Below are 15,791 nucleotides of genomic sequence, written 5' to 3'. Positions count from 1 at the left end.
ATTTTATTGATTTTTTTTTACAGAGAGGAAGGGAGAGGGATAGAGAGTTAGAAACATCGATTAGCTGCCTCTTGCACAGCCCCTACTGGGGATGTGCCCACAACCAAGGTACATGCCCGTGACTGGAATCGAACCTGGGACCCTTGAGTCCACAGGCTGATGCTCTACCCACTGAGCCAAACCAGTTAGGGATCAAATCAACTTAATGTTAATTTTTTGAATGCTTGTGCCACAGATTATATAAAACTTCTTGTGAGGAAATGGTAATTTTGCCTAAACATAATGTTGTACCATAAAGTATTATTTGGATTAATTTTTTAAAAGACATTCTTAAAAAGTCATTAAGAGGTGTTCTAATAGTTATTTTACTATATCAGATTTCCCCCACAAATATACATTTCAACTGTATTTTAAATAAATTTTAAAAAGATAAGATTTATGTATAAATTTTCTTTCAAAGAAAAACTAAACATAGCTTCTAAACAGACTCTGAACTAGACTTTGTACATTTAGGATACAGCATAATTCCTCAAATTTAGATTTCATGTTAAGTAAGTCTGCAAAGTATTTAGGATTTTTCTGGTTTATGAAGTATAAAACATGAAAATAGCTTTGTTAAGTATTTTGGCATTCAGATTATATAAATATATAGCTAACTTCAGTACAAAACTCCAACCATTTTCTTTAAACTATTTTAATATGCAATTGTGTCATTTAGTAGCAATGCCAATTTCACAACGATAATGGTGCTACAAACATATTTATAGCAATTTATCTAATTTTACAAGAAACTGCAAATCTGCTATAAAGTCTCTGATCGTTAATATAAAATCAAATTTGTACAGTAAATTTCTAATTCATTTTCTTTTGCAATGACTAACTTTGCTCCCAAGTTATTTGGTAAGAATGATATTTTTTAAAAAAATGTTTTCAGCAAGAATTCTAGCTTTTATTTGATAAAATTTAGTATTTTTTATTGTTCTTCACTGTGATACCTGAATTTTTATAGCATTTTGTAGTGGCAAAATCAGCTATTATAAAAATTAAAATTTAATTCATGTTTTTGTTTTACATTAATACTCTTCATAGCATTTTTATAAGCTAAGGAATAGTCACAAATCACCTTTATTTATATTTTATCTTTAAGACAATGTCAGAGTACAATGATTAAGCTCACTCTGATTAATACTACAGCATACCAGAAATATCTTTGTTTGAAAAAAACACAGCACCCTCTTTTTCTTGAATTATAAAGGGTTCTCTTATGTTGGGGAGTTGCATAAAATGCAAAGTTGGTAATGGCTGAAAATACTAATGAACTGACCATTAATAATATTAGTCCATTTCAAAATTCTGTTTACACTAGTCTAGATCCTCCCATCCAACACATGTCTTTGAAGGTCAGGAATTTACGGCTGGTTAAATGTATATACCTATGCCATAACACAATGCAAATGTGAGACAAACTGTGGAAATGTTAGAAATGTTTGGCACAGGTTAAAAAATAAGGTTCTGCCAAAGTTAGAATAGAAAAAGAAACTAACAAGAATGAAAATACAATAGGTGTTTCAAATAAAACAAAAGGATTCAATGATCACAGAATCAAAGAGATACCCTTGGAAAAATATAAAACATCTATAAAAGCTTTTTTCAAAATTGACCTGCTATTATTAAGCTCCAAGAATGAAGAATGAACTGGAATATAGCTTTTGTGCTATCATTAAATTTTAATGGAGAATTATGTTCCAGAAACCAATTAATACTTGAATTATTCACTTTTAAAAACAAATACATGCTTACATTATCTATATTTTGATAAATATTTTAATTTTTTCATAGTTTTAATTTCTTACGATTGTCTTTGCTCTCTTCCCCTCTTAAAATATTGAATTCTGAAACCATGACCTCTGCTGAAGCAGACTGACTTTTAAGAGGCCCTCTTCTACTACTATACTGAAAACTTCCAATTTGTGAATAAACCAGTAACTTATAAAGGAAAATATCTTGAACAAAATTCTTAAGTGCTCTTATTGACCATACTTGTTATAATTACCATAAACAAATAACTAATTTTTACCTGTAAATATCCATAAATGAGGTAAAATACAAAAACTCCAGCAACGCATATGAAAAATTGAGTAAGTTTGTTAAATTTGCTAAGATTTATGCCAAGCACTACAATGTCATCTATTGACTTGATATGTGGTGACATTGTTTGGGTTTTGGATGGGACAGTTATAGAAATATATTTCCTGGAGTTGTTGAACTTGAGATCCATTGTTCTTATTTTGCCACATTCAGATTTTCCAAAGGTATCTTTGTTGGTTTCCTCTCCTTTGTTCAGTTTTTCTTTTGCTTCCTGAGCTAAGTCCTAAAGAAGGAAATAGGCCATGTAAGCAAAACATTTGGATCATAAAGTACTATGCTCCAAATAATATTTCAAATCACACTTTAAAATTATACAGATAAATCTCATAGTCTCTGGATATTAATACATTAATTCCCCTATTCAATTTTCCAATCAACCAAAAACATGTCGATTCTCCAATTGATCTTCACCTAATAAAGACCAATACATCATTAAACATATACCATTCTCATTTCCAAAAGCTAATCTCATATTTATTTCATTAAAGAAGTAAACACACCTTTATGTTTTTATATGTAGAATATAATTTTTAAAGCCCATGACAGTTTATGCATGACATCTTCACATTAATGTCAATTCTTATTTGCAGAAGAGTAAAGAACAACTGATGCTTCTCATATACTAAGACTATATATTTGCTAATGACATTTTAAAATAAAGTCAAACTACTGTAATTGACTTAAAAAACTAGATTTATCAGAAACTACTGAAAGGAGGATATACTTTAGCAATAGCATCTCTTAGGTAAAAGAAAAGTTTTCTTTCTTTGGAGAAAATAATTTTAAAAGTCTTTAGGGAAGTTGTTCAATGGTTGTAAAGTTTTAGTTAAACAAAATGAGTAAATTCTAGAGATCTGTTATACAATATAGTGCTTATAGTTAAAAACAAGGTGTTGTGCACTTAACATTTGTAGATCTCACGTTAAGCGTTCTTAATCATACAAACACACAGAAGGGGAAATAAACTTTTGGAGGTGATAGATATGTTTACTACATTGATTATGGTGGTAGTATCACAGGCATATGCAAAATATCCAAATTTATCAAATTGTATATATTAAATGTGCAGGTTGTTTTTAAATATATATCAATTATACCTCAATAAAGCTGTTTAAAAACAAGAGAAAAAAGTCTTTGGAAAAAAAAAGTCTTTGGGATTGCAAAAAGCTGAGAAACACACAATTTTTTGTTAGCCTGTAAAAAAAAAATCATGAAGGCTCCATAGATGACTGTTGATTTTCTTTGGATTTATACATGGTGGGGCTAAAGTAGGTCTACAGTTGATGGTATGGAAAAATAACACAATAATTAATGATTAATAAGATAAGAATAAACTCTGTTTTGCATAGTATTCTATATCAATAGTATTCTTCTTTTTCTAATACTTTGTCACTTCAACACACCTACTGACAATCTTATGAGCCACAGACCTATACCAGACACGCATAAATCCCTGTAGCACTGTTACTTCTTCTTGGACATTTGTGCCAAAATATTAATATCCATACTGAAAATTTCCACAGAGCATCTAAAATGAACATGAAGATAAATTCACTTCTGTTGCTTACTTGAGGCACCAGCATTAGAAAACCTGCCTTTTAAAGCTTTGCATTTAGAATGTAGTTTTATTAATCAGAACATCTTTGGTCAGATCATGTGACTGATGAAGGAAGACCCCGTGAGCTCTGAAACCCAATAATTGTGATCTTAAATGTTTGTCATATCCCTTCCATTTCAGACATTAATGACATTACAAATCAACATCTAAAGAAATTAGGCCAATGTCCTTGTGGTGCAGGAAAAAAAAAATCAAGCATAAAGTTACACTGGTTAACATTTCAAACTAAATGGTCGACATTTTGCTTTGCTTTATAAGTTTACAGTAACTCTTGAAACTAAGTACAAAAAACACACTGCCTGAGGCCTCTTACTAAAAGACAACCCAGATATTTAATTTTAGTTACCTGAAGGCACAAATAACAGCTAAAACCAAAAAAAAAAAGCAGTATTTCTAGCACATAGTAAATTTAAAAAATTATAAGTAACTGGTGATAATGTTGATTTACAATGACCTACTGCAGTCAAAAGTATTTCAGTAAATTTCTTAACCCAGTCTTTTCCAACCTTTGAAAGGTCTCCCACAACAAAAGGGTAAAATATGAGGAAATTATGCCATTTCAGTGTAAGTAACCTGAAGTAAGCTTGATTCTGTATTTTGGCACACTCATTACTACAAATAAAAGGATCTTACTATTATAGTTAGATTAAGTGGTTCCTAGATATTAATCATGACCTATGGGGAATGATTATAAAACAGAAAATAATAAATGCTATCCAATTCTTTGTACACACCTCATTATACAAAGTTTAAGAAACCGTGTGGTACCTTTTGAAGGTTACTCTTATTTTCCAAGCGATAAAGCTAAACTTAGGGTATATATGTATATATATATATATTAAGTATAAAACACACTTATATAAATTATTTTCAAATGCTACTATCTTTTTCTCTTCCAAGTCACAAACGACCTCAACTCACTTAGAAAGTTTTTCCAACAAACAATTCTCGACATCTGCTATCCTCCTGAATATGTCCAACGCTAAAAAAAATCAAAACCCTCTTAGCACACCAAATCTTCCGGCCTCGGTTGCATATTTAAAAGAAAAATAAAATAGCTGGGGAGAGAACTGAGCTGCAGGGAAGGGAGGATCGGCATAGCTTCCAGGGGAGGCTGAAGACCCGCACTTAATAACCTGTAAGAACCATCACCTTGCCCTGCAAACCAAAAGGCCAGCGGGGCACCCTCCTGGGCTCGGAACCCGGAAGAAGCTCCCAACTAAGACGCGGGCTCGGACCCCGGGGGACGGGTCTTTCTCCAGGGGCCCCTGTGCGTGGCCGCAGGCCTGCGACCCAGGGGCCAGGCAGGAAGGAGGGCGTTCTCGCCGGCGGGAGGGCGGAATGGGGTCAAGAGCAGCCCTCCTCCCGAGAAACCGTGACAGCGGGTTTCCGGTGTGCACAGGAGGAAATGACCCGCGCTCTCCACGCCAGCATCAGCCTCTCCCCGCAGGTTCCTGAGGGATGAGGGGAGGTTCTCGGGGGCCAGGGGGGCGGGGCGGTCGGGTCCCAAATAGGACGTAAGGCCCGTGCGGCACGTCCCCTCCGGAGCCTTCCAGGTGACCCCAGACTGGGCGGCGCCAGCCAGACGAGCGTCTCCCCCTCCCACGTCCGCCGCCATCACCTCCGGCTTCTCCTCCTCTCGGACTAATCTTGCACTGTCCGCCAGGTTGCCGCCTCCACGCAAAGGTCCTCGCGGTACCAGCGCCCGCGCGCCACTTCCGCCTATGTGTCTCGGCGCGCGTGCGCAGTCTCACGGCCCCGCCTCCCCGTTAGCCTCTGGCCGCCGCGCCCGGCTACCTCTCGCGCATGCTCTCTCTCCTCCGGGGCGCGGGTAGCGTGCAGCGGAGGTGGGCCCTACAGTGCGAGGACAGCGCTCCGTACCCACTAAACATGGCCTCGGGGCGGCGACCGCCAGTGGGGTCGTGTGCTCCGCTTGTTCCTGGGTACAAGCCTCAGCTTCTGCAGCCTCCTGCTAGCAGGGGCCTGGGACTCCCTGGCTTCTCCAGCCCCGTGGGCGCCCAAGCGGGAGGAGACCTCATGTCAAGGGCCCTGCATTGAAATTTGAGAAGGCGGCCAAGAGGAGAAAGATGACCCGCATTTAGAAATCTCTGGGGTTCCCTCTTTCCTCTACTTGATCCTAATGAGATGAGGCAAAGTCGACATACCTTTCTCTGCTTCCCTGTTCTTACCGACTTGCACCTACTTTCTGGTGTAAATAGACTGAAGTAACACTTGGGTTGTCACTGACATTATAATTCAGCTTGGAGCTATTGCAACCCGGTCCTTGCAACACAACAGAAGTGTTGCCAGCATAGCTTTGACAGCGTCCCTTACGGCTCAGAATGTAGATTCCATAGCTTGACCACCTATCAAACTCCTAAACATCCACCTCGGGTTTAGGGCTACATCCACAATTACTGGGATGTAATGATGTGACAAACCAAGATGGGATGGAGAGGTGTTAAGTTGATTTTAGTTAACACTAAAATGATACCGAAGGCAAAGATGCTAGGACAGAGCTGGAACATTTTTAAGTGCATGCTCTGTATAACTAGGAAGGAATGAATTGGATTAATATATGTTAGAATCCAGTCAGTTATGTAAAGCTTTTAAAATCTCACAGGCATTATACAGAAAGAGCATGTGTGTTTTGTATTGGGTGTTTGGTTTCTGTTGAAGTAACACAGATATCTTCCATTGTAAGTGGTGGGTGTGGCCAGGCATTTTCATTCAATCCTTATTAACTTGTAGTAGGCAATTAGACAGACAGGAGCAGAGCAAGGACCATGGGCCAGGTTCAGAAGGCCACAAGGGCAGGTTCAAAAGGTCACCAGGGCAAAAATCCCAGGTGCCTAGCAGAGGACAATTATTGGGTGGGACCTCCCCCGCCAGGGTGACCTTTCCTTCCCTAGCATATCGCTGGTCATTTGGTTTGGACCCCCTGACCTTTCCTCCCTAGAGATAACATCTAGGCCTCAGTTGTATTCAGCTCTAGTCCCAGAAAAACAGCAAAACCAGACAAGGGACACCAAGGCTGACCTCAGGACCTGCATTGGATAATGACCCCCTGCTCTGGTGCCACCCAATCAATCAGTGGAGACCTAGACCCTGAAGGGACACACCTGGAGAGCTGATGGATATGCTATTAAGAACTTCCCCTGGGACCTCCCCTAAAATCTCCACTCTTGAAACCCTTAGGATGGAGGATCCAGTGAGCTCTCCCTCTAGGAACATGCCCATTCATGTCTTTCCCTCCCCTCCCCCCACCCCCAGGCTTGTTACCATTAGCTTCCTCATTCCCAAACTTTGCCTCTATAACTTGTTTCTTTTACGAGTTACTTCTTCCACCTCTGTGATTTTATAAATAAATGTTCTCTTATGGTTGAGTCTTGGCTCTGAATAATTCTTTCCTAACCAGAACTGGAGTACTGAGGTTGCTGAACCCAGGTTTGGTCTGATCCCAGTGGTCTAATGCCTGGTGTCATTCCTGCCCCCTACAACAGACTAGGTTAGGTTGGTGTTATAAGCATGTTATAATGTTGAAATTAAGGCGTGGAGAATAAAAATTTCTTAAAGAAATAGTAAGTGACAAAGGCTTTCAGTGATCCCATACTGTTACCAAATAATGTGGACTTAATACTACTCTTAGGCATGTAAATAATTTATTGAGCTGTATTAAATAGACATGTGTATAGGTCATATACACGATCCATCATTTAAAAGTATGAGCTCCCTGCCCTCAAGGAGTTATGGATACACATGACAAAAAAGTAAATGTTGGTACAAAACAATTTGCATTACAAGAGGTGTCATAAGGTACCATCCACTCAGGCATGCATGATTGCAGTAACCTAACAGGTCTTTCTACTTCCCTTTATTTCTCTATATCCAAATTCATTCAGCAGCTGGAATGTTCCTTTCAGAATCTGTGACCAAATACACATTTTTCTGCTAGAAGGCCTTTTATGGCTTATGGATTTACTCAGATTAAAGTTCAAAACCCTTATTGTGGCTTCTAAGAAAGAACTTGATGTGGATCGACCACATCCACAGCTACTCTTCAAAAGCCATCCAACCCTCTCCAAGCATATTAAGCATCAGTGCTCAGGACTTACTGTTCCTTCTGCATGGAATGCTGCCCTCCCCGATGTCCACAACACATACTTCCTCATTTTCTTCGGGCCAGTGCTCAAAGGTAACTGATCAGACAGTTCTTCCATGACTTCCTTCTCTAGGAAAGTTAACCCCTGCAAGTGCGTGACACACACACACACTGTCCTCACCCCACTTTACTTGTCTTCATAGCAGTTTTGATCACTTCCTACATATTTATTATCAGTCTCTCCAACACCTTTTGTTGTTGTTGTTAATCCTCACTGGAGGATATCTTTTCATTGATTTTTAGGGAGAATGGAAGAGAGAGGTAAAGACAGAGAGAAACATCGATGTGAGAGAAAAACATCAATTGGTAACCTCCTGCATGAGCCTCGACCAGGGTCAGGGCCCAAGGAGCCTGCAACCAAGTACATGCCCTTGACTGGAATGGAACCCGGGTCCCTTTGGTCCGCAGGCTGACACTCTATCCACTGAGTCAAACCGGCTAGGCCTCCCCCACATCTTTTGTGCTGCTGCAATTTTGTTCCACAGAACAGGAATTTTCTCTCATTTATTCACAGCTATACTACCATCATCAAGAACAGAGTGCTTGGGGCATAGCCTCCACTCAGTAAATACTTCATGAATGACTATGACTTAGTGCCAAATGAGTGCTAAGACAGCAGAATGGAAATTAGAAGTAGTAAAATGTTGACTGGAGTGGATTATGAAAGCTTCCTTTAGAAGGCAGAACCTAAATGATGCTGAGGGTTTGGTATGGCAAAAAGGGGAAGAAAGGGTAGTCCAAACAGAGTCAACCAAAATAAATAGAGGCATTCAACAAGGCAGTAATCCAATCTATAGAATTGCTAATACGCTGATCTATAAAAGCATAATTAAAGAGGAAAACTACTAATAGCCCATCTGTGAAAATTCACCTTGCCTCCCAAGGGCTAATTTCCCTTAGCAAGACAATTTTGTAAGGCCATTTGTGGGCTTGTCAAGTGGTCCTGGTGAAACTGAGTGCTGGTTACCCACAGAAACAACTTTAATAATACACTCTTGCATCTTTTATATTTTCTTCCCATTTTTCTCACTGCTTCTCGCTAGGATCACCACCCAAATGATCTAACGTCACTGAAGTAATTGTCTTAAGTTTGCATTTGTGAAAAACCATGTCAGTAAAGTTGGTGTAAGAAGAAAGCCTCAATGCAGCCTCCCCGGTCTCGAAGTAGGTCACTCCTCACTCAGATGACAGCATGAATACTTCCTGGTGTGCTAAGGCATCACGATTGCTCAGGCTCTTCTCACCTGTGGTGGCCAAAAGATGAACATGAAACATTAATCTGCATAGTAGCTCTGACATGTGAATGGGAAAGGGGCAATGGTACTTACAAGAATGAGGAAATTAGCTGGCTATTTTTTCTTTTAAACTTTCATGATCAGCCAGCTATCAACTCAGGACTCAATGCAAGGGCTGGAAAGCCTCCATATCAGAATTTAAAGAGACCTTCATCTCTTGCAGCCTCAGGATAGACTGCTAAATATCAGTTCAGGATTTAATTATAAGGGTAGCAGGGCTGCAATGATGATTAAATGTATATACCCTTGGAGATCTCGATGCTAAAGTCAGGGCCCTGATAGGGGAAGAAAAGGACCATGAGCTCTAGGAAGGGGACAACTGTGTGGGCAATACTAGGAACCATGAACCTCTAAATCCCCTTGAGCCCCTTGGGATGGTAGAAGCAATCCTTTCCCTTTGATCAGGAGAAGAACTTTCTCTCACCTGAACACCATGAAAAAGCTTCATCAGAGACAGGTGCCTGACAAGATCATGATTGTCCTCAAGGTCTGCTCCAACCTCCAATTATTGACTCCAGACCAAAAATTAGGTCAGCTCTCAATATAGCCCGAGTGGGGAAGTGCAGCCCACTTTGGGGAGGAAATAGCTGTGTCACGCAAAGTATCACTAAATCTAGCTGGTAACAACTAACAACAACTATGAGACCACATGCCAGAATCCAGGAGTGAATCCATTGGACTTGGGGAGAGAGGAAAAGGGAACAGAATATCAGGCTGGATAAGGGAGAATTTAATGACATAGGAGCAATCTCTATGGCTCAGAATTTAATAGGAGGCGAGGACACCTATAGCTAGTCCCAATGCCCTGCTGAGACAGTTCCTTGAAGCTTGAATGCAGAAAGCCTACAATAAATGAAGCAGGGATAGTGAAATGACCTTGATAATATTGAGGAAGGAATCAGAAGCCCCAGGGAGATGGTGTTTTTAGAATGAATTTGTTATGTGAGAACAAAGAACCCAACACCTGCCCATGTTCCCTGGGAAGGCTTGGTGGACACTGCCGCCTTCAATAAGGCAACACAGAATACACTAGTGAGAAGGATGTTGGCATCTCTGAGAAGCTTAGTGTCCTCTGTAAAACAAGGCTAAAGTAGAAGATGCATGGATGTAGGATCCCTAATAACCAATAGGGACAACATGGGTGATATAATTCTAGAGGAGCAGAAGCCCAGTGACGTCATTTGGCCAATAGAGGCAAGGTGGATGTAATTACCAAAATAACAGCAAAGCCAGAGTGGCAACCATGTTGCCTTGGTCCACAGGCTTATAATCAAAGTGTTCCTAAGGGTGAGACAGATGTGTATCTTAAGAATATTGTTTGCCTTGAACAACCATGAAAGCAAACAAAAGAACTAGTGAGCAGAAGGCTGACACTAATTGCCTTAACAAAAGTAACCTCATACCCTGACCCATCAATGGAGGGGGATCCCAGTCCCCTGAGGAAGAATCTTGCAATGCCACCATGAGTTATCTACAATGAGTTCCCAATATATCCCCTAAGGTACCAAAAGCCATTTACCCATGGACAAGCATACTAGTATGCAACATGAATTACCAGATTCAAGGGCTGTTTGATACAAGGACTAAATGGATATTGAATGATATGAAGCATTCAAAATGGAGGCCAGGTGATAAAAGGAGATCTGCCCAAAATCTGTCTCATAGCATGTCCAATGGGTCTATGGGTTCCCTGAGCTATAATTGGTATTGACATGCTTAGCAACTGATAGAGCCCTCTCTCATCTGTGATAAAAGTTCTTATGGTAGGAAAGGCCAAGTTGAAGCTCCTGAAATCATCTCTTCTACCTGGGCCAAGAGAGTACATTGGAAGCATTTGCATCCTAGGAAGAAATGCAGATTGCACTACCAGCAAAGACTTCAAAAATGTACAGATGATGACCTCCATCAAATACTCATTCAATTCACCTTTTTAGCCCTTGGGAAAATTAGGTGGATCATGGTGTATGCTGGTAGACTTTGTACAAGTTGTGGCTCTAATAGCAGCTGCGATTGTGCCAGTTGTATTTTTACTAAAATAGATAAAAATAGCATTTCATACATGTTATGTAGTTGTTGAGCTGGCAAATGTTTGGTAAAGCAGAACAAAAGCAGAACAATTTTATCCTTTGTGAAAATGATTTCAGTAGGCATTCACTGTCTTTTTTCTAGGGCTAGGACAACCTTCCCACTCTGTTAACATTGAGTCCTGTGGGAATCTTTCTTGTCACGAAGTCCTCTGTATTATTGACATCATACTAATTGGACCTAGGGAAAAAGAGACAAGTCTGGATACTCTAGAAAGACACCTGTGTTCCACCGAGGAGAGAGAAAACCTATAAGGATTTAGAACCTGCTAAAGTTAGGGGCATCTAATGATTTGGGAGAGTCTGTGGTATCCTCTTTTGGTTTTATCTGAAATGAGAATTTGAGACAAGAAGTTGTGTGCAGGTAGTTTGTTTGGAAAGTCATCCGAGGAAGCAGAAGGTAAGCAAAAAGGAGAGGGAGAGAGAGAAAAAGGAAAGGCATATTAGGGTTCATATGGAGGAAGCTGCTCTGGGCAGTGGGGCTCAATTCCCTCAGGAACTGAAAGCCTGACGGACTAGAGCTTGAAACACTTCTCCATAGCACCTGTTGCTCAAATTTCCTGAATGTACTTTCTAAAGGACATCTGTAGTATCAAAGAAGACCATAAGACAGGAAGCAGAAAGACTTGCAGTGCCTGCTTGAGCTGAAACACTATCAGTAAAAAGTGGATCAGAGTGTCCACAAAAATGTTCTCCAGATTATGGCTTAAATCAGAGATTTACTGGAAGGATGTCATGTGGGCACAGAAGCATTGGTTACATCCTTTAGTGAAGAAAAAGCTACTGCGCTTTGTAGCTCCTATTGCAAAAAAGAGAGATCCAGCACTTGATGGCCCTTAATTTCAGAGCCACATTTACCACACTGCTTCATTCCATTCATTAGGCGACTTAACTTTCAGCTCAGTGGGGCCCAGAGCAAGATTTAGGCTGTACTGGATTGTCATCTTACTCTGACATTGGATTTGTGTGACCCAGTAGATTCAACGGGTCAAGGAATCTGTGGTGGATATTGTTGAATGGAACTCTGGAAACCCCAATAGAAGAATTACAGTGAATACTGGCAGATTAGAAGACTGGTCCCCACTTTCTGTAGCTGAGAACTGCTCAACTTTAAGCTCCTGTGATGCTTCTGGGGGCTACTAGGGACTGGTGCTGACCATTGGACATCCAGTGGCTATGAGATTGCAGGTGCCCATCATGACCTCGCTGTTGTGAAATTCAGATCCATTGAGTCATAAAAACAGACAGGTGCAGCAGCAATCTGCTGTAAGAGGAAAATGTGCATTAAGGACTAGGCCTGAGCAAGTTTAGACGGCAAAATAAATTAGGTGAGAGAGTGGGCTAGACTCTCATATTACCTACTTGTATTGCACCAATGCCTCTCCCTCAGCTCACACCTATAGCCTCAGGAGAGTCTTCCCTGTGACTAACTAATGAAAGAGAAAACAACAACCACCACCACAACATGGACCTTTATTCAAAGATCACTTGGTTGAATACCTTGGTGTGTGCTGAAAATGAATTACTGCTCTACTGCTGCCCCATTCAGGGGTGGTTCTAAAAAGACATTAGGGTGAAATGCCTCCAGTGCACAGAACTGTGGACACTTGATATTCACTTGGTATAGAGTGAGAAATGGCTTTGTCTCTCCCTCCTGAATAGTGTATATCTTTGGTCAGGGGACAAGAAGGTATAAAAATGGCAGATTGGATACAAGGAGTTCTGGGGAAGAGGCATGTGGATATACCTAAGGAGTGGGCACAAAGTCCTGAATCTTTGTGTCTCATTTTACGCCCTATGTAAAGCCCTACTGCAGGGGAGGCACTCAGTAAGCAAGTAGACAGGATGACTTGTCCAATGTGTGTTAGCCTTTGTTCTCAGCAGCTTCTGCGCTTGCCTGATATGCTCATATATGGAAAAACCATGAGGTTCAGGAGGGGCACATGCCTGGCCAAGCAGCTAATGCTCCTGCTTACTAAAGCTGGTGCAACTACTGCCTCTTAGAATGTCCAGCCTGTCAGCAGCAAGGATTGATGGTAAATCCCAAAAAAGGAGGAGCAAGCCACTTGCTTGATTACATAAAAGCCTTTTTTTTCCTGGAGAGAGCAGTGATTTGTCTTTGTGTAATTGACACCTCTCTTGATATGACTCTGTCCTGTTCATAGTGCCTCTGCCAGCACTTCAGTCTGATAAACTTCCAAATACTTATTTTTTTGACATATTGCCTCTGATTGAGACCCGCTTTATGGTAAAGGATGTGTGACAATGGACACATGATCGTGGGATCTACTGGCCCTACTATACATTGCATCATCTGGAGGCAGCTGGCCTAATAGGACAATGGCATGGTCTAGAGAACATTAAGTCTCCTCAGGAGCAATGCACCAATAGGGTTGAGAGGTCATTGTCTGAATATTTATAGGCAAAGAAACCTAGGCTGACAGATATGGTCTTGTGCTTCCAATAACTAGAATACATGAATTTGGGAGCCAAGAAGTGGAAATAATATTGATCTCTCTCACAATGCTTCCCAGTGACTCAATTGCAGAATTTGTGCTTCTCATTTCTCTACTAATTAGAGAAAATCTTGGAAAAAACTCTTCTACTATGGACTATAATAGGAGTCAATGAATATATGTACCACTTGATCATTTAGATGCCTCACACTAGTGGCCAAGAAAGAAGATGGAGAAGAAACCTGGACCTGCTTCATAGTAGACCTGAGTATTATGAATGCTGCTCCACCTAGTGGGGACAAGAGGAATGTATGTCTACAGAGCTAGTGGATTCACTGGAGTGTCTCTTGGTGTTTCCATGCTCAAATTGGTGAAAAGGCACCCCAATAGGCTATCAATCAGTTGTAGTGCTGACCAAGGGTGAGATAAATATAGAATGGATGGTGGATGAATGAGAAGGTAGCTATCAACTACAGCCTCAGGGACAGGGCCTGGAGCCCTCAGATTTCCTCGCGTCAGGCACCGAATTTGTGACCTAACACAGAACAAGCTGCTGCGGAGAGCGTCCCTCTGCAGGGCGGGGCTCACTGTGTTCCAGGTGTGCGCTTTAGGCCGAGTGACATCTCCCCGTGTGCTGGGCCTGGGACTGACTCCCACCCAGCATGGCCCGGCCTGCACCCTCTCGCAGTCCAGGAGCCCTCGTGGGATGTCCGACTGACAGCACTGCCAAGGAGGCGGGAGAGGCTCCCTCCACCATTGCTGCGCTCGCCAGCCATGAGCCCGGCTTCTGGCTGGGCAGCGCTCTTCCTGTGGGAGGGCCCTGACTACCAGGGGGTGGCAGCAGTTGGACCTCTAGCTTATTCTATTAAACCTTGGATATTAAATCCTCTGTACAGACTGAATCTTCTCAATCTCACACAGTCATTTCCTGCTGCAGTGTATTGTCTCAAGCTTGCATTATGTGTTTTTGTTTTCTGCTTTTGTGATGCTGCAGAAGCCTGAAGAGCTCATTGCACCCCCATCTCTCATGCACATGCATGTACTTGCACACACACACACACACACACACACACACACACACACACAGCTGCTGCTTAGATGGTTTGGAGAAGTGAACATCTCCAGGCAGTGATCCACCAGTGGGGGATGGGCACCTATGTATAAATGCTCCTGCCTTCCAGTAGGAGGACACTTTTGGATGCCTTTTCCATGTTTCTCACATTCTTATGTCCTGGGCAATCATCTTTCATAGCATTAAGAGTTAGGTTCTAGAGTAAGACTAAATTTAAATCCTTACACCACTACTTGCTTGTTGGATGTCTTTGAGCAACTTACTTCAATCTTCTAAGCCTCAGTCTCCCTATGTGTAAAATGGGGATGATAATAGTACTTAACTGGCTGGTTGCTGTGATGGTTCAGTGAAAAAGGATTAAATGGTTAGCACAATGCTTATCATCTGATGAGCCTTCAGTAAATGTTAGCTGTTATTTTTATTAATATGATTTACTATCATTACACTTCATTCATTTCATTTACATATTATTATCACCAGCTGCCTCTTTCTATTTCTGTCATAAAGAATAACTTAGACAGCATTTTCAAGCTAGGCAGTTCATTGGTAGATATTTAGGTTAGGATGAAGTGAACAGAAAATCTAATTAATTCAATTTTCACTTGCTATACCTGCTACTGGGCACTGTGGAGATGTCAATGAATAAGGCAGATATGGATCCTTGCCCTCACCAAGCTCACATTCTTGTGGTGGAGACAATTATTTACACAAGTAATTATAATGTGATTGGTGTTAATGATAAGATAATTAGCTACAGGAGGTGATGGGAGCGGTAGACAGTGCTAATGAGGCTGTGGCTATAGATTCAACTCCCTTGTAGGCTGGTTGACTTCCAGGCTACAGTCTCTGTTCAGCTCTCTCCCAAATGCACAGAGGTTCACAGAGCTGGGCCACTTGGACACCAGCTCCCCACTCTCTTTCTTTCCCAGCACTATAATTTGTGTCTGGAAAATTCT

At 41.1% G+C, this 15,791-nt stretch overlaps 1 protein-coding gene across 1 annotated transcript in view; it reads right to left on the bottom strand.

Annotated features, from left to right (window-relative positions):
• Window positions 1–12,187, bottom strand: part of SLC35B3 (solute carrier family 35 (adenosine 3'-phospho 5'-phosphosulfate transporter), member B3) — a 34,162-nt gene extending 21,975 nt beyond the window's left edge. The window contains exons 1-3 of the mRNA XM_006761133.2: window positions 12,166–12,187; window positions 5,388–5,515; window positions 2,078–2,371 (exon numbers count right to left, since the gene is read on the bottom strand). Coding sequence (XP_006761196.1) covers window positions 2,078–2,371; window positions 5,388–5,515; window positions 12,166–12,187 — 444 coding nt within the window. The remainder of the gene's footprint in view (window positions 1–2,077; window positions 2,372–5,387; window positions 5,516–12,165) is intronic.
• Window positions 12,188–15,791: the final 3,604 nt, after the last annotated feature.

Source organism: Myotis davidii, unplaced genomic scaffold (genome assembly GCF_000327345.1).
Source record: "Myotis davidii unplaced genomic scaffold, ASM32734v1 scaffold76, whole genome shotgun sequence".
Lineage (NCBI taxonomy): Eukaryota > Metazoa > Chordata > Mammalia > Chiroptera > Vespertilionidae > Myotis > Myotis davidii.
The sequence above is the reverse complement of the archived record's forward strand: the minus strand, read 5'-3'. Positions and strand labels throughout refer to the sequence as shown.